Source organism: Pseudopodoces humilis, chromosome 18, assembly GCF_049639895.1.
Source record: "Pseudopodoces humilis isolate 2021_Gansu_Grassland_sample_001 chromosome 18, ASM4963989v1, whole genome shotgun sequence".
NCBI classification, from domain to species: Eukaryota; Metazoa; Chordata; class Aves; order Passeriformes; family Paridae; genus Pseudopodoces; species Pseudopodoces humilis.
The window spans coordinates 13,026,741-13,054,592 of record NC_142217.1 but is presented as its reverse complement, the minus strand read 5'-3'; the positions used below and the strand labels follow the sequence as shown (position 1 = coordinate 13,054,592).

At 54.5% G+C, this 27,852-nt stretch overlaps 2 protein-coding genes across 7 annotated transcripts; one reads left to right on the top strand and one right to left on the bottom strand.

The window, feature by feature from the left end:
• On the bottom strand, window positions 1-14,149 carry MAFK (MAF bZIP transcription factor K). 3 transcript variants are annotated; one of them, XM_005522995.3, is made up of 3 exons: window positions 14,087-14,149; window positions 6,025-6,104; window positions 1-4,842 (listed from the first exon to the last, which is right to left on the bottom strand). In XM_005522995.3, exons 2-3 carry the CDS (start codon window positions 6,058-6,060, stop codon window positions 4,408-4,410), a joined length of 471 nt encoding a protein of 156 aa, XP_005523052.1. In that variant the 5' UTR covers window positions 6,061-6,104; window positions 14,087-14,149; the 3' UTR covers window positions 1-4,407. The 3 variants fall into 3 exon arrangements, with proteins under 3 accessions (XP_005523052.1, XP_087919935.1, XP_005523053.1); XM_088063809.1 differs by lacking the exon at window positions 14,087-14,149 and adding an exon at window positions 13,902-13,920; XM_005522996.3 differs by lacking the exon at window positions 14,087-14,149 and adding an exon at window positions 10,202-10,222.
• Window positions 12,319-27,728, top strand: LOC102101960 (lysosomal alpha-glucosidase-like). 4 transcript variants are annotated; one of them, XM_014252643.2, is made up of 21 exons: window positions 12,319-12,452; window positions 15,063-15,166; window positions 18,450-18,981; window positions 19,186-19,331; window positions 20,285-20,450; window positions 20,946-21,042; window positions 22,076-22,195; window positions 22,458-22,576; window positions 22,646-22,777; window positions 23,523-23,633; window positions 24,433-24,546; window positions 24,709-24,793; window positions 25,136-25,253; window positions 25,601-25,734; window positions 25,831-25,982; window positions 26,109-26,257; window positions 26,347-26,488; window positions 26,654-26,752; window positions 26,877-27,041; window positions 27,123-27,269; window positions 27,476-27,728. In XM_014252643.2, the coding sequence occupies exons 3-21, from the start codon at window positions 18,460-18,462 to the stop codon at window positions 27,536-27,538; spliced, it is 2,781 nt and encodes a 926-aa protein (XP_014108118.2). In that variant the 5' UTR covers window positions 12,319-12,452; window positions 15,063-15,166; window positions 18,450-18,459; the 3' UTR covers window positions 27,539-27,728. The 4 variants fall into 4 exon arrangements, with proteins under 4 accessions (XP_014108118.2, XP_014108117.2, XP_014108116.2 ...); XM_014252642.2 differs by lacking the exon at window positions 15,063-15,166 and having other exon boundaries at window positions 12,325-12,452; XM_014252641.2 differs by lacking the exons at window positions 12,319-12,452; window positions 15,063-15,166 and adding an exon at window positions 17,221-17,343.
• Window positions 27,729-27,852: the final 124 nt, after the last annotated feature.

The window sequence follows — 27,852 nt, the reverse complement described above, 5'->3', positions numbered from 1 at the left end:
TGAAACCAGAAAATGCTTTATTGGAAAGGTACAAAAAAACCAGTCACTGCAGCTAAATTTACAGCAATAAATTACGTTCTGGCTGTCAAGAGAAGTAATGGACACATACACAGGGCTATTCGCCTTACAAACAGGAATCCACATTGCTTGGTATATCAATAATTTATTTTATAATAAAAAAGCAGCACAAAAATAAATATTGAAATGAAATTACTGAGTAACCACAGAGGATAGAATGAGCTGGTGATAAAAAACAACTTAAAACAGAAGACTTCTATCATTAAAAAAATGAAAGCAAGTATCCACCATCTACAGAAACACCCCAGCAGACTGAAATACAGACGAAGGAAAACAAATCCACATTACAAAAGTTTTTCGGTTTTGTTTTGTTTCTTTTTTTTTTCTTTTTGTTTTTTCCTTTTTTTCTTTTTTCTTTTTTTTTTTTTTTTTAAATAAAAACAATCATGACAATGAAGTTTAAATGATTCGAGAGAGAAAAAACTGCCACCTTCTCCTCCTCCCCGGGTCTGAGCCATCCCATGGCACAGCTCGCCTCGTCCCTCCCTGCCGTCCCGGAGCTGCCGTGGCACCCAGGTCTCTGCACTTTGCGGTCTCCTCCCGGCAGACGCTAGAGTTGGGCAGGAGTAGAGACGCTGCCTTGTTTCCAAGGGATCTGGAGCTGCCCTGGAGGGCAAGGTTCCCCACTCCCGACAGAGAGCACAGCAAACACGTCTACGAGAACAGAGGTGTCCCTTCCCGGTCCCTGCGCGACGCTTTCTTCTCCTGCCTCCCGCCCAGCCCTCGGTTCCCACGTCTCACTGCGGATGGGGAGCAACCAAAGAAAGGCGAGGCCCAGGGGAGAGGATCCCAGCACCCAAAAATCAGAGCCCCCGCTCCTCCTCAGCAGGGTCAGGGGGACAAACTAAGAGGGGCAGAGAAGGGAGCCCCGGCATCCAAAGTACTGCAGCAGAGATGCGCGGGCAACGCGGCTGCGGGGACGTGTCCCTCGCCGCCCGCTGCCCACGCCGCGCTCGCCCTGGGTGTCAGGCTGGCAAGTGCAGGACGGAGAGAAAAAAAAACCAAAACAAAACAATAAAACACAACAGAAACAAACCGAACCCCAGAGGAATGCAACGCGACAACCCCAAGCTGGAGGGCCCTCCAGGGAGGAGGGTGGAGGAGCTGGGTCTCCAACGCGATCAACAGCTTTCGGGTCATTCCTCCCTCCACGTTACCTTGCAATTCTGATCCCTCTGTGGAAGTTTAGCCAGGACATTTCATTCCCCTCCAGGTCACCACCCAGGGAGCCCTGGACTGGCAATTTCTTTTAATAAAGATTTACAGTATCAAACTTGGAAAAAAAATTATTTTTTTTTCTTTTTTACGAAAAATCTGTACGATAAAATGTATATAATTATATATTTATATATATATTTCTCTCTCTTTAAATATTTCCACGTGGTCCTTATGGATATCCAATATGGATTACCTACCATGGCTATGGTATCAACAGCTTTAACAACACCCAGGCCTCTTGTTCTTTATCGAGTGACCAGAGATTTAAGTGCCTACCAGCACTAAACTAGCAATCACTTGGACAAGCCTTTGGCACCCTTCCAAGAACTGGAAAAAAAAGAAATACTTGGCCACAAGGGAAGTGCCACATAAAGATATGTTTCTCAACTCATTCCAACAGCAAGAAGACCCCAGGAACAAAGTTCGACCTCCGTCCCCTTCAGTGAGACAGGTCCGATTTCCCCGGAGGGGTGTCAAGGGCAGCCAGAGGGTGTTCCTATCTAGCCAGGAATGTTACGGAGCTCTGGAGCTGTTTTAAAGACTGGAAGCATTTGGGCATTTTCAAGTCAACTGGCCTTTTTCATTAAAGTTTTCATTTAAAGCCCCAACAGTGCCAGGAGTCTCCATTTTGCCTGTTTTTGGAGGCACCTGTAAGGTCTGGGAAAGTGTCCAATGTCTGTGAGCTGGAGAACATGAGAGGACCAGGAAATGACCATAACATCTTTCTCTTCCTCAGCTTCTGCTGTGGGAGTCAATAACTGGTACTGATACACAGGACATTGATCTGCCTGTTTGGAGATAGGGAGGGAATGGAGGAGAAATGAGGTAACACTAAGTGTCATCCAAACTCTACTTGTTGGAAAATCACTTGAAGGAAACTCCCTGCTCCCTTCCAAAACACGTGGATCTGGCAGGGGGAACGAGCCTTCAGGAAGCATTTCACTGACACCCTTTCTGGCTCAGTAAGGTCACGGATGTCGATGTTGGGGACTGAATGAGAACCAAGTCTGAGGTTTCTCTTTTCATTAACCTATTTCACAAAGGATCCTCTTGGGAAATCCAGAGACTCCGATGACAAGGTGAAAAAAAAAAAAGAAAAAGCAAGCTAACGACTTCTTCCAAAGACAAGTAGGGCTTCACTAAGTTTCTACCAACTTACTGCCATTCAAGGCAAGACAAAGCCTCAAACAACAAATTATACTGGGTGTCAGATGCCAGTTCACTGTCCTCTTTCCAACAACGGTAGCACTTGATTATTCTCTTTCAGTCAAAACCACTTATGAATTCTCCGTGATCTTTGTTTTCTGTTCTGGAGCCCAAATCCTCTAAGCTCTTCTCCTCAACTTAAGCCTCAACAATCTCATTCTCTTCTCACCTGCATGACAACAGGCATCGTCCATTCCACAAGTCTCTGACCTGCCCTACAAAACACACAGTCCCTTTTTTTTCCTACTTCAAGAAGAAAAAAAAACAACAACAAAACACACAAACAGCAACATAGCTATTTTTTTTTTTTTTTTTTTACAGTGACCTGGAAACATTCATCGTTTCATCACTGCTGTGTGACAGCAGAATGTCTCTTTTTCAGCTTCCCAAATCCTGCTTGCTGCCAAGCCAGAAATCCCTCTCCTGAACCACTGCTCAGAGCCAAACAAACAACTTCTCGATCCCAATTCTCCTGTCCCCTTCACACACATTGATTTTCCATCCTGCCCTCTGTGTGCCTCTCAGGATAACTCATCCACTAGCAAGAGAAAGCATCAAGTTTCAGGGTCACATTCACACAGGTTGTCTGAACACTGAGGGTTGTTCATTGTACTCTTTGGATCCCAAATTCAGCATCTGATGTGCTACGGAGAGGGAAAGACTTCCAAGCTCCCATCTGACCTCCCCATAGCCCTTCTCTGATCACCAAGGACTGGTGAGCACAGCTCTCCAGCTAAGGATGCTCATTGCTAACATACCTATGCTTTTCTCAAAGATGAGACTCTAAACTTCTCTCCTCCTAGCTGAATGCTATTGCCCTCTAGTTACACTTCAGTGCTTTAAAAACATCCTTCCAAAACACTCTGCAAAACCCCTTCTCGTAGTGCTGATCCCAGCAGAACTGTCCCACCTTCTCTCACAGCCAATTCCGCCTCCACCAGTAATATGTGCAGCATTTTTCCTCCTCATCTCCCCTTCTCCCCATCACACTGCTCTTCACAGCATTTACTGTGCCTCCCTCCCTTCAGCTTCAGGTAACCCAGGAAAAAAAAGCTGCTACTTCAAGACTGCGGATCATTTGGAAGAAATAAACTGCATAAATATACCAAATTCACAGGCACACCTTTGGGAAGGAGCTATCAGGAAACTTGGGCTTGGAATAAAGGAGGCTGCAATGTAGTTTTTTTACAGGCCACACAGGTAATGGGGCATATTAAAATATGTAAAATATATATTTTTCCATATTTTAACAGCATGGATTGAAAACAAAAGGTTATTCTTAATGGGTGTGGTCAGACCCAAGCATTTATCTCCATCATCCTCCCACTCCCATCCACTCTTAGAAGGATTAAATCAAACCCAAAAAGCCTATGTTCCTACCCTCACAATATCAGATGGAAGTGGGGGAGGTAGGGGAGACCCTTCTTACAAGGAGTAGGAGGCCACTAAAAGAAACTCTTTTTCCCATACATTCATCTCACATGATGATTTCTACGGTCCGTATGTTTCCTGGCTCTTGAGCATCATTCACGAAGACTCTGGAGGCTCCTCAGGTATCTTCTCCCAGCTGGAAAGCTGCCCACAGCTGAGAGGGGTTTGTGGAGGCAGAGGGAAGGAGGAAGCAGATCTTGCAATTTGTACTGCGTACAGAGCTCAAATCCTGGACATGAGAGGTTGATGGAGCCACTGAGTCCAGACAGAAGCAGCCAGTTAAGTTCCTTTTGTAGGAACCCTTTGGGTTTGTTTGTTTTTCTCTTTTCTTTTTTTATTTTCTTCTGTTTTTTGCACTTTTGGAAGAGACTTCTTAAAATGCCAATTCTTGACGTGACCAAGGACTCCGGAACAATGCATAAGAGCCTTATCCCCTCCCCTCTGAAAGGCTGCTAGTTCCCCCCACCGAGGGCACTAGGAGGCTGCTGAAAACGGCACAGAACTGGATGAGATTTCGGCTGATTTCACGATGGTGATGACACTGGTGGTGGCAACTTTGGTCGGGGTAATAGGCCCTCGCGCCACAGTACGAGCGAAGGTCTGGAGTGCTTCGTACTTGGAGCGCAAGGCATCCAGCTCTAGCTTCATGCTGCTGTTTTCTCTGGCCAGCTTCTCCACCTCTTGCTGCAGCTCAACCCGCTGCCTCTCGAGCTCCTCTTTCTGAGTCACACGCTTGATGCGGCAGCTGGCAGCGTAGCCCCGGTTCTTCAGCGTGCGCCTCCGCTGCTTCAGACGGATGACCTCCTCCTTGGTGAGACCCCTCAGGTGCTGGTTCAGCTCCCGTACGGACATTGACACGAGTTCATCATCACTCAGCACTGGGGCATTCTCTCCTGACTCCTCCTTTACCTGCAAATACCAACAGCACAGGGGTAGCAGCAACCCGAGGTGAGCAGATGCTCTGGGCAGCAGAAGGAGAAAAGGCCACCCCTCAGCAACATCGGTGACGTCCCTACCTGGAAAACACCCCTGATGTGCTGTGGAGAGCACAAGCTCCACTAAAACGTCAGGGTTAAACATGGCAGAGATCTGAGCACTGTAGTTGTCTGGGTTTGGGTCGCCCTCTTAGGTCAGAGAAAGCAGTGAGCTTTGCATACCCAATGAGAACCCAACAGCAAGATTTTCAAGGGGATAAATGTAGAGTCAGCTGAAGCCTTTTTTTGTGAAGTCCTTTGTCAGGACCTGGAATTCATAATGAATGTTAAAGATGACACCTTTTCCTAGCATTACACTGGGACACCAGTGCAGCATCTCTAAAGCAAAATAGCTGCTTCTGTGCAGGGCTTAATTCAGCATTTTGTGGTTTTTCATTGAAGAAAACCAACCATGCTTAGCTTCAAGGACAGCCTGATTTGGTTTTGCTGGGGCACAGCATGTAGAAACTGAAGTTACATGAGAAAACCACCAAGGCCTTGCCCTTTCCTTTCCAAGCACATTTGCCACCACCATTATTTTCAGAGTCACAGAATTGTTTAGGCTGAAAAAGACCTTCAATATCACTGAACACTGAACTTTAAAGACACCATCATTTTATCTTTTCAGCAACTGCAGGACATATGGAATGAAGAGCCAAAACACTAGAAAGAAATTTCAGCAATGCATGAGCAGCCGAGGCACAGACCACCATCAAGCCAGTACATCCAAGGCATTTACTGTCTCATGGATCTGGGAGACACCAGCTGAAAAAGTACCTTCCCCAGTGCCTCCCCATCCTGAGAGTAAAAGTACTTCATTGCCAAGACTGGGAGCACTGGTTTCAGGATGCTGCCAATACCTCCTACAGTCAGAACTCTCTTGGATAGCTGCTGGGATATGCCAGCCTCCATGCCACCCCAGAGACTTCAGGCCTCTTTCTGGGTAATGCCAGTATTCTTCTACCCTAACCTTTGCTGTAGACAGTGGGAAATTGTATCAGCACCCATTTCTAAGAGTCTCTTGGAATGAAAAAGAACAGTCACGTATGACCAACATCGCACAGCTCTGCGACAGCCTCCCCAGCCACCCAGCACCACCCACTCAGCTTTTCCCTACCTTTAATGCCTTGTTCGGTTTGGGATTAGTCGTCATAACCTGAGCACAGTCTTCCGGACAAAACTGCTCAGAAATTGCAACTGAAAAAACAAAACAAGGTTTCCAGGTTAATCTTGGAGGGCAGGAAGAAGATACACAGCACACAGCCCAAACCCCTAAATCAACCACCATTAAAAGAAATAAGAATACAGCTGTTTGAAATGGGATGGATTCAGATATCATTTACCCTATTCAGATAAGACAAAGAGAAATTTGTGTTGACAAGTGCTTTGCTTTTTAACACCAAGATCTCATATTTTGCTGTTAACCACACTAAGATCCAGCACAGAAGATAGGGCAGGGAGCAAAGAAGGACACCCACGTTCATCTGTAAACAAGAGTCACACTAAGCATCACACACCACCTTGCCTTGTGCCACCCCTTCCCAAGGGGAGAATGGAGCATAGCCTCCAAGGCCCTGTCACTGGCTCACCTCCCTCTGGAGGCATCCCAGACGCTCCAAATGGCCTATTAGGGACTGAATTAAGAGTTACCTCTGCTCATAAAAGGCACTGAAAAGCCACAAGACAACAACTCCCTTCATTCTCATTTTGATGATTATTAGCCTGGCTCGAAATTGAGCCAGCAAGCCAGAGAGAAGCTGCCTGGTTTGTAACCTGCTTCCAGCGCTGTCCCCACCCAAAGGAGACGCTACCAGAAAACCCAAACAACAGAAACAAAAGCCCCCAACAACAAAGCCAGGAAGGAGTTCACCTCTCCCAACACACCAAGACTTGCTTCCCAATCTTCCAGCCCCAGACTTTGAGAGCAGACCTTCTTGCTATTTCTAGTGATGTGGAGTCATGTCCATCGACAGCCAGCCCGTCCCCTGCCGCGACACTGCCCTTCGCTCTCACCTTAGCCAGCGGCTGGCAGAAAATGCACCTGCCCGCACCTCCACCCAACTCCGTCACCCCGTGGTGACGGCAGCGCGACGGTCCCATGGTACCTACCCTGGGAGAGGCACCGGCAGCCGTGCCACCATCACAGCCTCTGCTATGGCTCCCCAGTGGGGAGGGGTGAGGCGCCGGTGCCCCCGACACAGGGCGGCTTCGAGGGCTGCACACCCGCGGTACCGCAGAGCGCTGCCTGTCTGGCGGGAGTCCTCTCTCCCCCCACCTTCTCCAGCCCAGCCCAAACCCTCCCCATTTCCACGTCTGCATCGTGTCACACATCCTAATCATTCATGAAAAATCCAGCCAAAGCATCCCAAGCATGATTCCCTTCTGATAGTTGCCATGGTGACCTTGGGAAAGTAGCCAACCCGGAGACAGTCACCATGGAAACAGAGAAGCCCAAAAGCAATAATGACTTCAGGTCATGTCTGTGCAAAGACATCACGAGGTCGTCAGAGAGTAAACAAACTCATTCATATCTGCAAACAGGGGTGGAGGGATTTGGGGGGGTGCAGAGGTGGGGTGTGGGGACCAGTGGGAGCTGGGTGGGTGAAGGTGCTGGCTCAGCCCGTGCTGCTGTCACTTGAATTTTATCAGTCAAGGCACCTCATCATCACACGACTTACATAAAAATCAAGATGAAGAGCAGGAGGAGAAAAAAAATAATCCTGTAATTGCAGAGCTGCAAGATACTATCCTAGATATTAGGGAGTGTATTTAGGCGCCTCCTCTATTTTTAAGCCCGAGACAGCACAGCTCTCCATGTCTGGAGGAGGGACAAGGACAGCCGCACAGCACACAAGCCAAGATGCTCCGTGATGAATGGACCACTTACAGCAACTGGTGTGCGCTGCATTTTCTAGAGCATCAGCGAGTCCTTCCCTGCTCTCCTCCAGCACTGAGCCCCACCCCGGGCACACCTCCAGCCACAGCCCCTTGTCTCGCCAGGACAGCACGAGTGGGCAGGGCATGGGGGGACAAGTCCCAGCCCCGCTCAGCTGCCTCCGACAGACGGGGATGTGCCCAGCCTCTGTCTGCGTACTCTTCAGAGCGCGATCTCCTGCGAGCACGGGCACCTCTTCAGACCCCAGCACTGCCCTTTCACCGTCCATCGCTTCCCCTCCGCACCAGGCATTCACTGCCCACCCCTACCTCCCGGACAGAGGTGCAGACGCAGGCAGGGGCAGCTGGGGGGAAGGAAAAAGCTCCTTGTCTTGGCCAACAGGTCTCGGAGTTGAGGAGCGCAGAGGCGCTGCCAGTGCGTAGAGGAAAGGGCCGGCAGCCCCCTCCCTGCAGAGGCGCAGCCGGGCCGCAGGCAGTTGGTGCCATAGTTATGCAGTGAGTCACCAGCTGTTTACAGAGTTTGAGAGCTCACATTCCCACAGCATCAGAAACTCTTCCTTCCCTCGGCGGCATCCCCCCTCCCTCGCCGCCCCCGTCCCTACAAGGGAAGGGGCGCGCTGGGCGCGCTGGCCGCTCGCCGCGCTGCGAACGCCGGAAAAGGAAAGGCAAAAAGGAGGGGGAGGCCAACGACAGCCCCGTCACACCCACCAAGTGCACAAAAAGCCTTTTGATCCTCACCCAGCGCGTCTTCAAAGCGTTTTCTGCGCCAGCCGATGGAAAAACTGAACGCGGCCACTTGGCTGCGCGGAGATGGAAAGAAATGTAAAGTATCATGGAAAACCAGAGCCGAGGGGTGAGGTTGCCTCCAGTGGGGGTCAGCGTGAGGGCTCACCTGCCACCCCGAGCAATGCTCCAGCTCTGAGTGATGAAACCCTTCTCGTCACCTGTTGCTCCATGTCACCAAAGCAACAGCTCTTTACCCTGCACATTCCTCAGCGGACAGCACAGGCGCTCGGCTCAGCATATTCTGCTGCACACCTGTCTCCCCACACACACCAAAGCACCCTGGATGGGCCAGCATCACTCAGAGATAGGCTGGGATCCACCCTACTGTGCCAGGGGACATGGGCCAGAGCTGCTGCTGACACAGATTAACGAGAAGGTTCAAGGCACCATCAGGAATTGTGATGCCAGACCCTCTTGAAACAAGGGTGGGAGACTGTGGGTTGGCCTAACCCAAAGGGCAAGATTTTATACAGCAAGTAGAAACACTCAAACAGGCTCAAGTCTGACACTCAGATATGAGTGCCAGGGAGAGTCTTATCTCTGCACTAGGTGAAGGCACAGGTGTGGTCCGGGCTTCACTTGAAACTGATACAACTCTTGCAATCCTCACCAGCAGTCCTCCTGGGCTTTGGGCCTCATCTCCTCATCTACCAAATCCTTCCCGTCAGGATTATTTGGGACTACAGCTACCAGCAAGAAGACACTAAAAATCAGCATGTCATCTCCCAAACTTACAAAGCAAAACCCTGCAATGAAATCATAAACCACTCTGCAAACAAGTCATACCCAGCAGTGTTCCCTAAACATGCTGCACAGGGATCTTCTGGGACCCCGCCTGCGATTTGATTATTAGAACCCTTTTAGTCTTTACCCTACTCCTGCCCTTCTTTCCTTAATTGCATTTGCTGCATCACATCTAAAATTAGGAGCTCAGCTTTTTGGAACGAGGACCACACTACATCCCTGCTCTGTAAGCAGTACGACACACTTCGAACGCCACATCAATAAAGCAGCAAGTAGTATTACACCAACTGTGAGGGGAAAAAGCTTTTCCAGAGCAGCTCCACGCTCATATTTACAGCAAGTGTTTTGACTGTGGGTTACATAAAGAGCCCTTGTAATTCTGCAATAAAGTTACCCATTGACAGCCTTGCCAACGCCCTCTCCCTCTCTCAGACAGCTCCTATGCATCCTGCAGCATCCTCCCAAAAACCTGGAAGTCTCCAGCTGACATCCTAAGCCTGGCAGTCTCAGCTGAGAGCATCTAGAGATCCCAGTTCCTTCACTTTGAAAGGGAAAGGCAGCAGAAAGCCTGACTCAGGCAGAGGCAGGACAGAGCTTTCCACACAAGGCTTGCAATTAATAAAGAAAACATGCCAGAGTGAGATTTCAGACTTTCCACGCTACAGGGCTTTCCAAGCGCATTACACATTAAGGAATTACTATAAAATCACTGCCGACATCCGACAACTGCAGATGAACTTGAATTTTGAAACTCTTTGTACGCTGAAAGACAACCCTGGCCACAACATGAGTGCCTGGCAGACAGCTCTGCTGGTGTTTAGCTTCCATCCTCACACACATACAGCAAACTGAAAACATGCAACCCTCACCTTCCGCCAGGCCAGCGACGACTTCCCGAGGGCAGAAAAACAGTGCAAGGTTCAAGTGGCAACAGGGATCTGTGCCATCACGTCTCAATTCGGCACCGACAGCTACGCAGGGAATACTCTACTCATTCCCGAACGCAGCCATTTAATTCCTAGGCAGCTGTTTAAATTTCTCGTTTATCCGCAAGTTGTTCCCAGCTCCAGAGCGCCAGCCAAACGGATGTGCCTACCACGGGTAACATCTGAGCTGACAGGTGAAGGCAACTACAGATGCTTAAATCCTCATCGCCGTGCCTCTGCCGCTCGGAGGCACGACACGGATTTCCAGCACATTGCAGCATGGTAGGCAGAGCACCATCCCTCTCCCCATCATTCAAAAAGCCGTTCTCCTGCTCTGACAAGCTTCACACATCCTGTAAGGCAGACTGACACTTGTCACTCATTTGTAATGAGAGCGGGGAGGGATGGGCTGGTGGTGTGAATCAGAGAGTAGAGAAGCATATGCGAGGCAATATATTTGACATGAAGAGAGAGAAGACACAAGGAGGGGGTGAGTCACTGTTTACTGTTCTAGAGGAGCTCCACGCAGCCCTCGCCCAGCTGGCCAGCTTTCCATTTCCCTTATGGATCGGAACCAGCATACAGCAGCAAAGAGGAGATTCAGGAACCTTCAGAGCACATTTGAGAGCTGCCAGGACACAGCTCTCTGAGGCGCTCTCTGGGGAAGCCTGGACACGGATCAGACAGTCTTCAGTGGTTTGGTAAACAACCTAGTCAGAAGCTGCAGAGAGCCTGTGGTTAGGGAGCAGGGATATGGAGTACCAGGCGGGTACGCCTGTGTGCCACCTCTGAAACTTCATGGAGGAGGCTGAAGGGGAAAGGTATGTGACATCCAGCCCTGGCACTGACAAGCTTACAGCACTTTTTCCATCACGTGCTTGTAAAACGCGGTGACAGAGACATACTGGAATTACACCTCAGCATCACCAGCCCAGAGATGCAGCTTCCCAGCCGGACAAGCTGAGCCACCAAGTAACAAATAACTTGCTCGGACGCACAGCTGGACCCTGGGGCAGAGCTGGGGTTGGGATTCCTAACTTTGCTGCTCCTGACCCCAAGTGCCAGCCATCAAGTCAGAGATCTTCACTAACTGCTAATAATGGAACATAGTAGCATCGCTATTTGGTGTCTTGCAATACTGAAAAGCAGTGGGATCCACTATGCAGTCTGTCCCTCCACTCAGGAGCACAGTGCCAGGGTAATTGCTCTCATTACTGCCTTCCCCCAGCCCTTGTGCTGATGGTCACAGAGCACTGCATCACTTGTGCTTGCTTCATGCTTGGAAGACTCTCTGCCCAAGTTTGAAGATAGCTTCAAACAATAGCTGAGACAGAAGTGGAAACTGCCTGTTCATCTCTACAGGGTGCTGAGCCTGAAACTTCCTGATAATTGAAAGTGCTAGCACCACTCAAGTATTTCACAGCTGGATGTTTACAAAAATGATCAGCAAGCAAGCTTATCCCACAAACCCCAACTGCTGCAGGGGCCAGCGCTCCCAGCTGTCCTTTCTTCGCTTCCCAAACATCTCACACAGCTAGAGATTTTCAATACCAAGTCCTGCAGCACATTCCATGCCATTAATCATCTTCCAATGCTGATGGAAATCAGAGGGTATCAAGCTGATCTGTATTTTTCCCTTTCAGGAGGCACACAGCAGTACTGAACTCCATGCCGCAACAGATTGCTGAGAAGGGCGACGGCGCAGAAATGACATAAAACATGACAAAGCACGCTGTCCTTGACAGGCAAGCAGGGAAGAAGAAAAAAAAAAAAAAAGGCAACAAATTTCTGCCTCTGGTTCAGAAACAGTTGTGAAGCAAGGCAAGAACCTGGCATAATACAGCCGGGAAGATTTAACAGGGCTCAAAGCCCTGTCAAGCTCAGAGCCCGCAGAAGCGGGCAGGGTGTCCTGACGGCGAGAGTCACCGTGTGCCCAACCTTGCGGCAAGCGGCCCGGGGCTGTTCGCCGGCAGCCGCGGGTCCGGCAGCCCCGGCGGGCGGGAGCGGAGCTGCCCGCGGGGCCCTGCGCGCTGCCATTGGGCAGCAACAGCGTCCGTCAGCCCGAGGAAGTGACTGCACGAGGAAGGCTTGAGGAAGGGTTCTCCGCAGGCAGCACCGCGGACACACACGGAAGGAGAGGGGGGAAAAAGCGGAGGGACGTAGGCTCCTTTCATCAGTGAGAAAAAAACAGCAGGTAAACTCATTCGCTGCTAAAACCCCGAGAGCAGGCACGGCGCGACGCGCTGGGCCGGGGCGCTGGGCTGCGTCCGCCACAGGGCTTACAAAAACTGAAAGTGCAAGAAAAAGGCGTGCAGCTTTTCAGGGAAACACTTTGCTCTCACTGGCTCCCTCCACCTTCCGCAGCCCCAGCTCAGCTTTAGGCACGCTGGCAAAGGAGGGGGCGGCCAGGTGAAAGCGAAAATGGAGGCCTTTCCCTTTTCTGTAACAACTTTGCCCAAAGGGGGCTCGTTCCTAATTTGAGACCTCATGGCCTGCTTTCAGCAGAATCTGTAAAATAAATCCTCCACGGAGGAACCCACGAGGGAGGGGAGCGGGCTCTCAGCCCGAGGAAGAGGAGGAGGAGGAAGGAAGCAGACCCTGACACACTGTGAGTTTGGAGATCTCAGTTCCTGTCGCTCGTGGCCTGGATGTTTCCCCACCTTATGCCGCTGCCGTCACGGGGAGGCTGAAGAGGTTCCCCCCACCCACCTCCTCACTTCTGATTAAATCCCCAAAGCGTCCCGCACCCACCAGACAGTCACGCGGCAGTGCCCGCTCCCGGAATGTCACCGTCCCCTCTCCTCCCACCGCCAGTCCCCGGGCGAACGCGGAGCACCCCGTTTCCAGGGCGGCCCCATGCACACGCATCCCTCCCTCCCCACAGGCTCCGGGACCAGCCCGAACACAACCACGCACCTCTCCCTCTTTCGACCCAACCAGCAGCTGTGCTCAGCAGAGATAAGCCCCCCACCCGCCGCGGCCCTGACCCCCAGCCCATCCGGCGGGCAGCGACGCGCCCGCCTGGCGTTTCCCGGTGGCGGCTGCTCCTGCCCGATAACCCCGGGCGGACGGCGGATCACGAAGCCGCCACCACGCCCGGCCACCGCCGCGGCCACGCTGCCCGGCCCCGGCTGCGCCCCGGCTCCCTCCGTACTACAAAAGCTGCTATTTTTAGTCGGCGGAGCGCGCGGCGTCACAACAGGTTTCCTCACATGTATTTTAAGAGCCATTCAAAGGCAGAGGCAGGCAGCGCGCTCATCCTCGGGGGGAAAGAAAAATAACAACAAGAGACAGAGAAAGCATCGCCCCGGCAAACACCCAGGGGACCCCCGGCGTTATGTCACGTCCCCGAGGGTGCGGGGGTGCTGCCAGGGGTTGAGCGGTGCCGGCTCCGCACCGGTGCGAGGTGACAGGGAAGATGTGACGGCGGGGCCGTCGCGCCCCCGCCCCGCGGGGGCTTCGGGGGCCGCTCGGCGGGGGCGGGCGGCGCTCCCCGAGCCCCCTCCCGCTCCCCACCGGCGGGGCCGCCGCCGCCCGCCCCTCGCCCCCCGCCGGGGCCCACGTGCGCGCCCGGCCCGGCCCGGCCCGGTGCGAGGGGCGGCGGCACCACGTGCCCGGCGCGGTGGTGACTCAGCACTTTTACCTCCGCCGCCCCGCCCGCCCGCGCCCGACCGGACCCGACCGGACCGAGCCGGACCCGGGCCGGACCCGGGCCGAGGCGCCCCTTCCCCCGCGATCGAGCGGCAACGCGCGGCCACCCCCCCTTCCCGGCTCCGACCCACCCCCCCGCCCCCGCCCCCTCCGCGCCGCGCCCGGGCGGCTCCTCACCTGCGTGCCGGCGGGAGCGCCCCGTGGCGGGGGCGGCGGCGGGGGCGGGGGGGGCGCGGGGGCGGCGGCGGGGGCGCTGCGCGGCCCCCTCCTCCCTCCCTGCCAGCGAGTCCCGCGGACAACAACAAGCGCGGGGCGGCCGCCTCCCCCCCGCCGCGCCGCCGACCAACCAGCGCCCCCGCCGCTTCCGGCATGGCGCGTCACCGCGCGCGTCACCGCCCGGCCCGGCCCGCCCCGCCCGCCGCGTCACCGCCGGGACCGCCCGCGCGCTTCATTCATGGGGAAGGGCGCGGGACGGGCGGGGCGCCGCTGCCGGCACGTAGTCGCCCCCCTTCATCCTCGCCCGCATCCTCATCCCTCCTTCATCTTCCTCCCCGTCTTCACGCTGATCCTCATTTCTCTTTTATGACCCCTTCATCCTCATCCCCGTCTCCCCTGTACCACGCCCCGTGCCCCCGCCCCGTTGCGAGGCTCACCCCTCTCCGGCAGCTCCCTACCGCCCGGATCAGTCCCGGTGGAAGGGGTGCAGCGTGGCCGGGGGTCTTGCGCGCTCACACACGGGTGCGTTTTATAGAAACATAGAATGGTTGGTTAGGGAGGGACCTTAAAGCTCATCACGTTTCAAACCCTCTGCGATGGGCAGGGACACCTTTCACCAGACGAGGATGTTCTAAACCCCATCTAGACTGGCCTTGAACACCTCCAGGGATGTGGCATCCACAACTTCTCTGTGTAACCTGTGCCAGTGCCTCACCACCCTCATGGAAAAGATTTCTTCCTGACATCTAATCTAAGCCTGCTCTTTGTCAGTTTAAAGCCATTACCCCTTGTCCTGTCCCAGGATGCCCCAGTCAAAAGTCTCTCTTTAGGTTTCTTGCAGGCTCCCTCCAGACAGGGAAAGATGACAATAAGATCTCCCTGAAGCCTTCTCTTATCCAGGTTGAGCAATCCCTGTTCTCTCCTCCTTTCCTCATAGGGGAGGTGCTTCATTCCTCTAATCGATTTGGTGGCCTCCTCTAGACTCCAACAGCTTCATGTCCTTCCGTTGCTGAGGACCCCAGAGCTGACACAGCACTGCAGGTAGGGCCTCATCAGAACAGGGCAGAGGGATAGAATCACTTCCCTTGAGCTGCTGGTCCCTCTGTTTCTGGTGCACCCCAGGTTGGCTTTCTAGGCTGCAAGTGCTTTGTTGCCTCTTTTCCAGCCTCTCATCTACCAACACCCCCAAGTCGTGGAAGGGCTGCTCCTGATCCGTTCATCTCCCAGCCTGGATTGATACCAGGCATTACCCGGGTGCAGCACCAGCACTCGGCCTTGTTGCAGGACAAATCATGGTGGGGAAACATGTCCTGGGCATCCCAATGATCTTGGGAGGACTCACTTTTTCCCTGGGCTCCTTGAGGTGGATACTGACCAGCCTTGTCATCCTCCACTAGCTGTGGACCAGCCTTTGCCCAGCACTGCCTGTCCTGCAGGCCCCTGAGCATTGCAGCAGGACCAAATCCTGCCCAGGGCTGGATCCTCAACCCAATCTTTGCACATTCCTCATGCTAAACACAGCACCCTGACCCCAAAGGTGTGAGCAGCATTTCAGACCCTGGGGGCATCCAACAATGATGATAATGTATCAAAAAATGTAATAACAGAGGCAGTTGACTAAACCAAACTGCCTCCATCTCAACTGGGTTTGTTTTGATTTCTTTGTGTCCATAATAAAGTTAGCCCCACACAATTTGTGCTTTCTAGCCTTGGGGCCAAATGTTGGAGCAGCTCTAAGGTCCATAACTGAGGCTGTGAGTAAGATCCCATCTTTCCCTGCTCCATTTGAACAACACGAGCTGCAAAACACAGGGAGCCTCATATCTGGCACAGCCCCATGGATCTGGGCAGCCAGAGCAAGGTTTAGATGAATACTCCTCCCTGATGTTAAGAAATCCCTATTTATCATTGGAACGGAGCTAATGAGGTTGGCTAAATCTCTCAGGTGGTGGCATGAAGCTGCTGCCCAGTGTAGCTGCAACAGCTTTGGCCTTCAGCTCTCCCAGATTTGCTGACACTGGTTGAAATCCTGCACTGGAAGCTGGGACAGGGTGAGCTAAGGGTTAGAGGTCAGATTTCAGCCATCACTGTGGTGGCCACAGATGCCTCTAAGGTTTGTCTCCAGATCTCCTTTCCATCTGGAAAGGTTCTAGTGGCTCAGAGAGCCAAGACAAGCAAGGAGAGGGATGCTGGATGTGGGAGCCTTTGGGGCCACTGATGTCCCCAGCACAGCCACCTGCGCCTGTGCTCTCTCTGAGTTGTGATAACCAAGAGTGGCCAGAGCCATCCTAAATCAGCCAGGGTTTATCCCTGAGACATCCACGAGATGGTGGTCCTCAAGGGCAGGAGGGATGGGCTGGCTCCGTCCTGGATGGGGCTTTCACCCTCTGTGGTGACAGCCCCACACATGGGGCTCACCAGAATTGAAGTATTTCCCCGTTTTTGCAAATGGGGTTTGACAGATCACATATGGCAGGAGGGGAGCGACTGTGTCACCTGAAATTTTCTTTCTGGGTGAATTGCCCTGCTCACAACAGATTACTTTTAATTTTTATTCCCTGGGGAAAGTACCTCTGCTCCAAAGGTCTGTTTTCATTCGCTGCTGAACTTTAGACTGCGGTGGCCTTTAATAGTAAACAAGGAGCAGCTCTCCAGTCCCTTGAAAAGCGGGGAAGCCTGTGCAGTACACACACTTGTTAAGCTGATGAAGAATGCATGGGAGACAGGACCTCTGGTGAAAACTTGGATGGAAAAAGGGTGGTGTGGAGTTTTGTGAGTCTGGCCCACGTGCTGTGTGCTCAAAACGCACCCCGCATCACGAGTCCCTGAAGCCACTGAGCAGGGACAAAGTTCTCTCACCCTACAAGCGGGCACAGAGGCGTTCGTTCTCTGGGTTTTGACACCCTGCGTGCATCGGCAGGGGAAAAAAACCTTAAAAAACGCTGATCTCCCATACTCTCCTCTCTTGAACTGCACCGAGCCTAGACAAAAATATTAAAAATAAAATTTAAAAAGGCACACACCGCGGGGGAGCGAGCGGAGGAGGGGCGTGTGGGGATGCGCTGCTACTAGAGAGGCGCGGTAGGAGCCGGCCGAGCAGCTCATCGGGTGTTTACGGCGGAGCCGGCGGAGCTGCAGCGCCGGGAGCTCTGCCCGCTGCCCGCTGCCCGCTGCCCGCTGCCCGCTGCCCGCAGCCACAATGTCAAGAGGAGACACGTGTATGTAAGCGCCGGCACGGCCGGAGCGGGGCCCGCAGGCGGGCAGGGGCTCCCGGGTCGCGCCGCTCCCCCGGGGACGCCCCGGCTGTGTGTCCCCTCCGCCGCTCCCCGCTGCGAGCCCTGGCTGCGTGTGCCGGTGGCGTGCGGAGGTCCCGGGGCTCCGGCAGCCCGGAGCCGCCCGCGCCTGGGGAAGCGGCGGGCGCTTGCACAAGGCGGAGGCGCTGCCGCTCGGGGAGCTTCGCGGCCAGGCCCCGGCGGGTGCAGCCGTCGTGCCGGCCCGAGCTGGGGGAGCGCTGCCGGGAAATGAACCTGCTTCGGGGGGATGGAGCCGTTTTCTGAGCCTTTGCACGGAGCAGGGTGAGGGGAGCAGGGGCTGGGTGAGACTGAGGAGACGGAGACAAGAAAGTTGTGTCTCTTTTTTAAGATGCTGAGATTGGTCCCTGCAAACTTAACAGGAGCATGGGGGTCTCCTTCGCTTAGAGTATGGGAGGTGTTTGTCTGAGAGATTGTCAGAAGCAGCTTTTATCAGTGGAAAGCAAGGACTAATGGCATATTCCCAGCCATCCCTTGCCCAGCCCTCCTCGGGTCTCTCGTGACCTCTGAGTCAGGGCTTTGGACGCTGATGACTGAGGATGCTCGAAGAGGATGCTCAGAGCAGAAGAATGCTCGGAGCAGAGAATGCTCCACACCTGAAAGCTGCAGCTCTCAGCATCACAGCTCTGTTCCCACAGGAAGAGCAAGCTCGGTTTTGCTTGCACCTTCCAGAAACACTGCAGCCTGTTAATTCAGACCTGGGAAAAACTCCTTGAGAGCCCACTCTGCCACCTCCCAAAAGCAAATGGTGCTTAGTCCCTTGGGATCGGTGGACAGTCAGGTGTCAGTGTCTCCCTGCACTTAGCAGAGTCAGGACCACCTGCCTGACGTTGGCAAAGACTTCCTTTGCCGAGTTTGCCAGGTGCATCTTGGCTGAAGGTGTAGATGTGATGCTGCAGGGTGCTGAGGCAGGCAGGCTCTGCCCAAACCACAGGCATCAGGAGAGGGGGAAGCTGTCCTTGAGGCCTGGGCAAGCTCTCCTCCTCTCTGCCACCATCTCCCTTTCCATCCAGCACCAGGACAATGAAGTCGTACCAGAAGCTGACAACAACACAGCCAGCAGCATGCCGGGTGGAAGAAGAAGGGGCTGCTGCGGTGCCCTCCGGCCATGGGAAGCTGGCCCCATGGTGGGTGGGCAGTGGGCTGCTGGTGGCTGCTGTCCTGCTGAGTACCATCACTGTCTGGGTGCTGCGGCAAGTATCGGGGGGCTGGCTCGGACCCACACCACCCCCCAAATGTCTCCTGGTACCTGAGAGCCATCGCTTTGACTGCTACCCAGAGCGGCGAGTGGTGGTGACACAGGAGCTCTGTGAAAGCCGAGGCTGCTGCTTCATCCAGAGTCCCCCACCGGCACAGGGCAAGCAGGGGGTGCCCTGGTGCTTCTATCCCCCTGACTTCCCCAGCTACACCCTGGAGAGCCTCAACCAGACAGCACTGGGCATGGTGGGGTTGCTGGTGCGAAGGGAGAAGGCCTATTACCCTCAGGACATCGAGAAGCTGAGGCTGGATGTGGAATTTGAGACAGACACACGGCTGCACATCAAGGTGAGCCTCCTGCTGGCTGCCCTCAAGAGCCTCTGACTGTGCTCCTGACCCTTGCACCTGCCATCCCCTAGGTGACCATCCCTTGCTTGGACCAAGTCTGGAATCTGCTGTTCTCCAGACATGGCTGTGTGGGGACAGTGAGCATCTCCAGCCCTTTGCTCTCTTGCTTTGCTGTCTTTAAAGCACTTTTTCTCCCTTCTGCAGATAACAGATGCAGCCAACCCACGCTATGAGGTTCCCTTTGATGTTCCCCGGGTGATGAAGAGGGCAGAGAACCCCATCTACAGTCTGAACTTCTCCTGGGACCCCTTTGGGGTGCTGCTGCAACGCAAAGCAACAGGGACGGTGCTGTAAGAACCCACCCTATGCTCCCACTGTGGCAGGTGGAGAGAAGCTTATCCCACCCTAGGCAGACTCCAGCATGCTTCCCAGAGGGTTTTCATCAGGAAAAACACATGCTGTGAGATCTCCAGCCAATTATTATTCTTTGTCTTGCATCTTTTGAGTACTGCTCACATGGGGATGTGGCAGCAGGTGGCTTCCTGGCCCCAGGGACTGGCCACATGCTTGCTCTGGCCATGGCAGAGCTGTGTGGGATAAGATTCACTCCAAAAATTTCCCAGTGCTCTGATTCCTCCCAGGGCCGTACAGAAGCCAAACATTGTGTTGATCCCAGTACATCACCAATAAATGATCTGGTGGCTCGGGAAAAATGCCAAAGAACAGTTGTGGCTTTGCCCTCTACCTGCTTTTGGGCTTCCTTGGCTATCTAAGCTATAGGGACACCCACAGCTTCAGGCTTTTTGTGGAAAAGGACTGCAGATGATTTTGTGTACAGCTTCTGTCACCTCCACAGCTTTGCCCACACTAAGTTGGTGGTGAGCACCAACAGCTGGACAATGTCTGGTCAGGGTGTTCTGGGATCCCATTCTTTCCTCCTCCTTCCCATTTGCTGGTGGCTGTGGCCTAACCGGTACTTAGGAGCTGCTTATCAATTACAGCAGGCTGAGAAACCCCATGGCCATATCACCTCAGTGGTTAATAGTAACCTGGGTGGAAACTTCTGGTGTCAAAAGAAAGGCTGTGTTCTGCTGGGTCAGGCTGGCTTGGGCTTGTGTCCAGCCAGACCTGAATTTGCTCCTGGGCCAAGGTGTTTGGGCTGGATGCAGGGTGGGATGTGCTGCTAGAGTGCTTCTGGAGATGCTTTGAGAGGGAAGAGATCAGTTACTGATGGGCAAATGCATCCTAATGAGTCCCAGAACCCTCTCTTGACCCTCTCTCTTTCTTGGTCTCACCCTGGCAGTCTAAACACCACTGTGGCCCCCTTGATCTTTGCTGACCAGTTTCTCCAGATATCCACATCACTCCCATCCAAGTTCCTCTACGGGCTGGGAGAGCACCGTGGCAGCCTCGTGCACAGCGTGGAGTGGAACACCCTCACACTGTGGGCCCGTGACGTCTCTCCCACGGTACATCTGACCTCTCCCTGTAGAGGTGCAGGGGGTGAGGGCAGCAGTGCCACTCTCCTGTGCTTTGGAAAAACCCTGGGAAAGCATGGCAGGGGTGGGCAGCAGCACTGGGAGAGGCGGAGGATGGCTGAGGCTGATATGTGCAGGTATGTGCTGGGGAGGATTTCAGAGCAATTGCAAAATGCTCTTGGCACTCCAAGGGCGCTGGGTGTTTCCGCTCCACCCTGCTCCTCGTGCAATGTGTTGTGTTGAGGCAGGAGGTTTCCCCCTCATCCAGCCCAGCTCAGTAGCAGCCCCTGAGCTGGAGGAAGAAGCAGCCTCCCCTGGCCCTAAGCTCCAAACCTATGTTCATTCCTTGCCTTACTCTCCAGAGGAGTGACAGATGCCTGGTTAGGTGGTGGCAGCATATGCAACTCAGGGTTTATTCACCTGCACTGACATGGGGCTCTTGTGCTTTGCTCTCTTTGCTGTCTTACCGGGCACCTCTCCTTGCAGGAATCGTTCAACCTGTATGGCGCCCACCCCTTCTACCTGCTGATGGAGGAGGGTGGAAATACTCACGGTGTTTTCCTTCTCAACAGCAATGCCATGGGTAGGTGTCCAGGGAACCCCAGGCTGGCTTGTCCATGGTGGAGGACCTGGCAGATTGGGACAGATGGGAGCTGCCAGAGTGACCAGTTTGGGAACTTGGAGTGAGAGGAAGCCATAAAAGGGAAAGATGTGGTTTGATGGCTCCGTTATTGGGCGCAGCCATCTGTTTCCTGGCTACGCCGAGGCTCTTTAGCAACTGCCAAGCAGTTTAACCACACGTCCAGCTGACGAGTTGCCATCAGGAAAGCAAGTCCCTTGCATGCAGGTCCGTGCCCATTCCCCCTCCACCGAAGTGTCCTTGCCCCCAGGCCCGGCGGCGGGGCACGGCTGGGGCACAGCCGGGGATGCCATCTGTCACCCGCGCTCTCCCCAGCCGTGCTGCGCCAGCTGTGGCCATGGGATCTGCCCGTGTGTGCCAGCTGATAACAGCAGCTCCCGAGGGCTCCTGCCGTGTCAGGGGCAGCACCAGGACCACCCGTTCCTCCCAGCAGCTGCCTCTTGCAGCCAGCTGGGATGATGCTGCTCACATCGGGGCTCCGGAAGCTCCAGCTGTGCTCAGCTCTGTTGCCGTGATGATGCTGAGGAGGAGCTCCTCTGAGATGCAGCCACCTCAGCTGAGGTGTAAGGGCTGTTCCATGTGAAGAGCCCTTCCCAGGAAAGGCTTGCTCCCACGTGCTTGCTTGTACAAGTGGCTCTCAATTCACTTAGGAGGGGATTTCAGGGACGGACGTGAAGGAAAGCACTGCACTTAAGTGCTTAGTCTTGGTTCAGCAGTGGAAGCTGGCACAGATTTGAGCTTAAAGAGCAGATTTTTCAAGATAGCATAAACCCATGATCTCTCTGGGCTGTGATGATTTAAGCTTCCAGACACCCATTTAGCATCTGTTGAATGCAAGGCAGGGATTTCTCTATTCCCCTGAGTGTTGCCTGTGGTGCTGCCTGGGCCCCATCACAGGGACTAAGGTCTGGAGGTTGCTTCCCAATTGTCACTACCTTTTTCTCTCCTCTTTCCCTTTCTACCATCCCACTCAAAGAGGTGGCTCTGCAGCCTGCTCCAGGCCTGACCTGGAGGACCATTGGAGGGGTGCTGGATTTTTACATCTTCCTGGGGCCTGATCCCAGCATGGTCATCCAGCAGTACCAGCAGGTGATAGGTAAGTGTCCACACCCCAACACAGCTATCTGCAGGCACCTTCTTCAGGCCCACATCCCTGTCTCACCGCAGCTTCACCACCATCCCCAACCCTCTCAGCTGGGGGGGGATTAGCATGCCCCAGCCATCCCATCCCCAGCCCTTCCAGCACACTGTGGGCAGTGATCACCTTTTATCCTCCTTATCCCCTTACCTTCCCATCCTTTTGAGATGCTGCTGTCATCGTGGGAAACCCCATCCATGCTCCCACTGTCCCACTGCAGGTTTCCCAGCCATGCCGCCCATCTGGGCTCTTGGCTTCCACCTCTGCCGCTGGGGCTACGGATCCAGCAATGAGACGTGGCAGACTGTGAGAGCCATGAGGAACTACCAGATCCCCCAGGTAATCCCCTGGGCCTGTGGGGCAGGGGGTCCTGTCTCCATCACCCATTCCTGAGCCTCTTTTCTGCAGGATGCACAGTGGAATGACATTGATTACATGGATGGGTACCGGGACTTCACCTTGGATTCCCAGAAGTTTGCTTCCCTCCCCTCCGTGGTGGAAGACTTACACAAACACGGGCAGCACTACGTTATGATCTTGGTATTGCCCCTCTTCTCCCACTGTGCTGTATTTGCTGCAGGGATGTCAGACAAGGGTATAATGGATGCTCCTGGTCCCAGCTGGTCATCCTTGGCCCTGGGGGTTTTTGTAGGAGGCCAGTTCCCAGTGCTGGTCAGGCACTGTAAACTGTGACTGGAAATCCCCTAAAGCAGGGACCTCAGAAACACGGCCAGGTTCTTGTGCTGTGCTCCTGTTTTTCTGTGGATACAAGCATGGCCCTGACCCCTGTGAGAGAAGGAATGGAGGAACTGTGGGTCAGGCAGTTTTACTTGTGGGTGCTCAGCTCAGGTGCCCTCACATCCCCACAAGTGATGGGATCTTGTGACCTGGCTTTGATGTCCCTTCTTCCCTGGGTTCTGCTTGCTGGAGGCAGTAGGGATCAGCAGATCCTTGCAGGGGAAAGTTGGATTTCCTCCTCATTGAACTCTGTAGTAGCCCAAGCCTGTCCATGACCTGACATTTCTTGCATAAGAGGAAGATTTCTTGTATTTGTCCCCCCCTCCCCAAAATGCTGTAACGGGTCCTGGGGACTTGCAGAAGTGGCATTTTAGAAAACATGCCTGGAAGTGTTGAGGCAAGTTTCTCTTCCCCTTGGGGGAAACAGCCACTCTGTGCGGGCTCTGGCTGACCCTGTCTGGATTCTCTTCTGTGAATCACACCGGTCTGGCCGGGGAAGGAGCTGTGATCTGTCTGTAATGGCACTACCCCCCTGCTCCATCCCCAGGATCCTGGCATCAGCAGCACCAGCCCTCATGGCTCCTACTGGCCTTATGATGAAGGTTTGAGACGGGGCTTGTTCCTCAACACCACACAAGGGCAGCCACTCATCGGACAGGTGAGGAGCTCCGGGGGAAATCCCAGCCCAGTGGGTTGTGCAATACCAGGGCTGGGATTTCATCACAATAGAGGAAAAGCCAAGTGGCCAAGGAACTTCTCTGGGATAATTGCCAGAGCCTGGCTCAGCCCTTGTCCTCCTCATCTGTCACCTCCTGGTGTCTTCACCAGTGCTGGGAGTTCAGCAGAGGAGCCTGTGGAAGTCATATGAGCTTAACAGAGTCAGCAGTGCTGCCTAAGGCTGATCATCTGATTTCCCTCCCTTCCTGTTTCTGGGGTGAGGGGAGGTTGTCTGTGATGGACAGTGTGCCTCCAGACCTGCTCTGCAGCTGTTCCCTCCCACTGTGACCCCTCTGGCTGTTTTCTCCCACCTGCTCTCTCTCGCTGTCTCCAAGGAGAGGGCTTTTAATGTAGCCTGAAAATATGGGGGAAAACGAATCAGCTAAAACTCTTGAAATGAGGCAAAGCACAGAGAAGTTATGGCTTTTCCCTGACATACTCCTGGTGAGGTGGTATCAGGCCTTGTGCAAGTGGGGGCAGAGCAGCTGCTCCATCAGCTGCCACTGCCCACGGACTGTGGGGACTCCTCAGCACCTGGTACTCCCGATGCCCTGGAGGTGGGAGTGATGCTGTGTGTGTGTAGCACCCAGGACTTGAAGCATTGTCTGGGTTTGTCTTTATCTCATTGCCTGTTTCACCCCCAGTTGAAATCCCTGGTGTTCTGTGGTACTCTGTTCCCCATGGTGGCTCCCCACAAATCACCTGCTTGCTGAACCCATGGATTTGTGGTGTCCCCACAGGTCTGGCCTGGTTTCACTGCCTTCGCAGACTTCTCCAACCCAGACACACACCAGTGGTGGCTGGAGAACCTGCAGCACTTCTATGCCCACGTGCCCTTTGACGGCCTCTGGATCGTAAGTCCTTCCTTGCCCATGGCTTGATCCCTGCCAGCAGCTCAGCTCATGCCCAGTGTGTGTCCTGGCAGGACTCTCCCTCAAATGCAGCTTTTCCAGGTCTACCACTAATCAAAAAAAAAACCACACAGCTGAAATTGCTGCACAATTTTCTTGGCTTAGGACATGAATGAGCCATCCAACTTCATGGATGGGTCTGAAGATGGCTGCCCCCCAGGAGAGTTCGACAGCCCACCCTACACTCCAGGTAAGCAGGGAGATGAGATACATCTCAGGTAGGTTGTGCACTTTCAGATTGCTGCCAACTGAGTGGGGTTAGAGGAAAACCATTTCTAAGAGACCTTGTGTCTCTTTAACACCCTGAATTCCTCCATCCCTACCTTCATGTGCCAGTATCCATATCTAAGCCATGCACACTTGTTAGGGCCATGTCAGGGTGCAGGATGGGGCCATCTGCGTGAGCTTTTTGTGCTGGGTTGGCAGTGACAGCTGGCTGTGGGAGGGCTGACCCAGAGCCAGTGAGTGTGAGGAGTCCTTATCCCCTGCACCTCATCACCACCGTGTCCAACTGGGCTCTCCCTCCTGGCAGCTGTGCTGGGCGATTCCCTCTCTGCAAAGACGGTGTGTGCCTCGGCAAAGCAGAAAGTCTCGGTGCACTACAACCTCCACAACCTCTATGGGCTGATGGAAGCCAAAGCCACAGCAAGGTACCTGAGCATCCTGCTTCCTCACAGCCTGGGGATGGTTGGGACAAAATCCTTCTCAGAGCTGAGTAGGAAACGGATGGGGATTTGAGTGTGATCTGAGGGGGAGAACCTCTGACTGCTCATAGCCTCTGGGATGGGAATAACCTGGGAGAAGACTGGAATCGGCGCTGCTCTGGGAGGAATGGGTGAATGAGACTGGTCCTGCTGGAAGCTTTTGCCATACTGCTCAGACTGACTCTCCACCCCTCTGCCAAGGGGTGGAATTTTCCCTCAACTGTTGTGGGATAAAGAAAACACCTGGTGGGCTGCCCTTACCTTCTTCCCCCAGCTCTCCTGTTGTTTTCCAGCGCCTTGATCAAGATCCGGGGGAAGCGTCCCTTCGTCATCTCCCGCTCCACCTTCCCCAGCCAGGCCCGGTACTCGGGGCACTGGCTGGGTGACAACCGGAGCCAGTGGAAGGACATGTATTACTCAATTCCAGGTGGGTGGCACAGAGCCGCTGCCAGCACTCCTAGAGCTTTCTGTTTGTTTGGAGATGTCTCTGAAGCTGTGCCCTATTGACTGTCCCTGCTCTCAGGGCTGCTGAGCTTCAGCCTCTTTGGCATCCCACTGGTCGGGGCAGACATCTGCGGCTTCTCTGGCAGCACCTCGGAGGAGCTGTGCACCCGCTGGATGCAGCTCGGTGCCTTCTACCCCTTTGCTCGCAACCACAACACCCAGAACGAGAAGGTCAAGGGCAGTGTGCCCAGTGGGAGGCATCCTAAGGGCAGGATGCAGGATATGGGATGTGGAATGGGGGATGCAGGAGATGGGGTTGGGGGTGGGACAGCTGCTGACTGCCCACGTCTCCCCCAGGCCCAGGACCCAACAGCGTTCAGCCCCGCAGCCAGGACAGCCATGAAGGATGTGCTGCTGACCCGCTATTCCCTCCTGCCCTTCCTCTACACCCTTTTCCACCGTGCCCACCTGCAAGGGGACACTGTCGCCCGGCCCTTGTTCTTTGAGTAAGGCCACGCCCAGCGGGAGCTGGGGACGTGCTTGGGCTGAATCACGGAGATGCGCTCGATCGAGCGGCGTCTCCATCCCCCTGCAGGTTCCCTTGGGATGTGGCCACATGGGAGCTGGACAGGCAGTTCCTGTGGGGCCGGAGCCTGCTGGTAACACCAGTGCTGGAGCCCGGGGTGGACTCAGTCACAGGTTACGTCCCCCAAGGCACGTGGTATGACTTCTACACGGTGAGGAGCATCACAGCATCCCTGCTTGACCCTCTCCGGGCTGTGGGTGGGAAGCCCTGGCTGAGGCCAGTGAGCCCTAAGGGAGGGAGGGTTGGGGATGGCTGCTCCACAGACCTGTGCCTGAGCCCTGCTGCCTCACACCCATGTTTCTCGCCACCTGCCCAGGGCTCCTCGGTGAACAGCAGTGGGGAGATGTTGAAGATGTCGGCCCCTCTGGAGCACCTCAACCTGCACATCCGGGAAGGTTCCATCCTGCCCACCCAGGTGAGTGCCCACCCATCACCTCCCTGGGTGCTGTCCACAGTGTGTGTGTCCCCCAGTGCCTCAACTCCTGGACCCCAATCCCCAGTGGTCGTGGTCCTACAGAACCCATGTCTTTGAACCCCAGAAACCAGGAACCACCACAGAGGTGACCCGAGGGAACCCCCTGCGTCTCATCGTGGCCTTGTCCTCGCATGCTACTGCCTGGGGTGACCTTTTCTGGGATGATGGCGAGAGCCTGGACACCTTCGAGAAGGGCAACTACTCCTACGTGGTGTTCAATGTCACACAGGTGGGATGTGGTGGGGAGGGCAGGAGTGGGGGGGTCCCATGGTATCTGGTCACCTTGAGCTCATGCTGTCCCCTCCTACAGAATGTCTTCACCTCCACCGTCCTCCATGCTAGCACTGAGGCCACCAAGGTCACCATTGACACGCTGAGCATCTTTGGAGTGCAGAAGCCGCCCAGCAAGGTCCTCCTGAATGGCCAGGAGAAGACCTTTTCTTACCTGGACAACCAGGTATGGTCCCATTTCAGAGTGCCCTTTGCTGGGTGGGGGTCCTCATCCTGAGGGTCTCCACCCTTCCTCCTCCAGGGTCACAATGTGACCAAAGAGGGGGTGAGGACTCGGTGTGGCTCTCCTGCTGCGCCAGGGTTTAGGGGAAAGCATTTTCCACTTCCCTCCTGTCAAGGCTGTATCCCAAAATGTCTCCTCTCCCCTTACAGGTTCTCACAGTGAGTGACCTTGGCATGAGCCTCAGCCAGGGCTTCTCCCTGCAGTGGCTGTGAGCAGGGGCCGTGGGGTCACCCTCACCTTGCCAGGACACCGACCTGGGAGATGCCCCAGTCCCTGAAGCCAGGATGCTGCCAAGGAGAGGACATCAGGGACTGTCACCTGCTGCTGCTCATCCCCCTCCAGCACAGCTGGGGACAGGGGACGTGGGATGGGGGCTTGGCTGCTGGGTGCCCCCTGCACGGTCCTGGGTGGGTGGTGTGGGTGGGGTGTGGGTACCTGCCAGTCCTGCTGCAATAAAGGCATGTGGAGAGCTTGTCCTGGGAGCATGATATGGGGACAGAAAGGGTGGCAGGGGGGAGAGGAGATG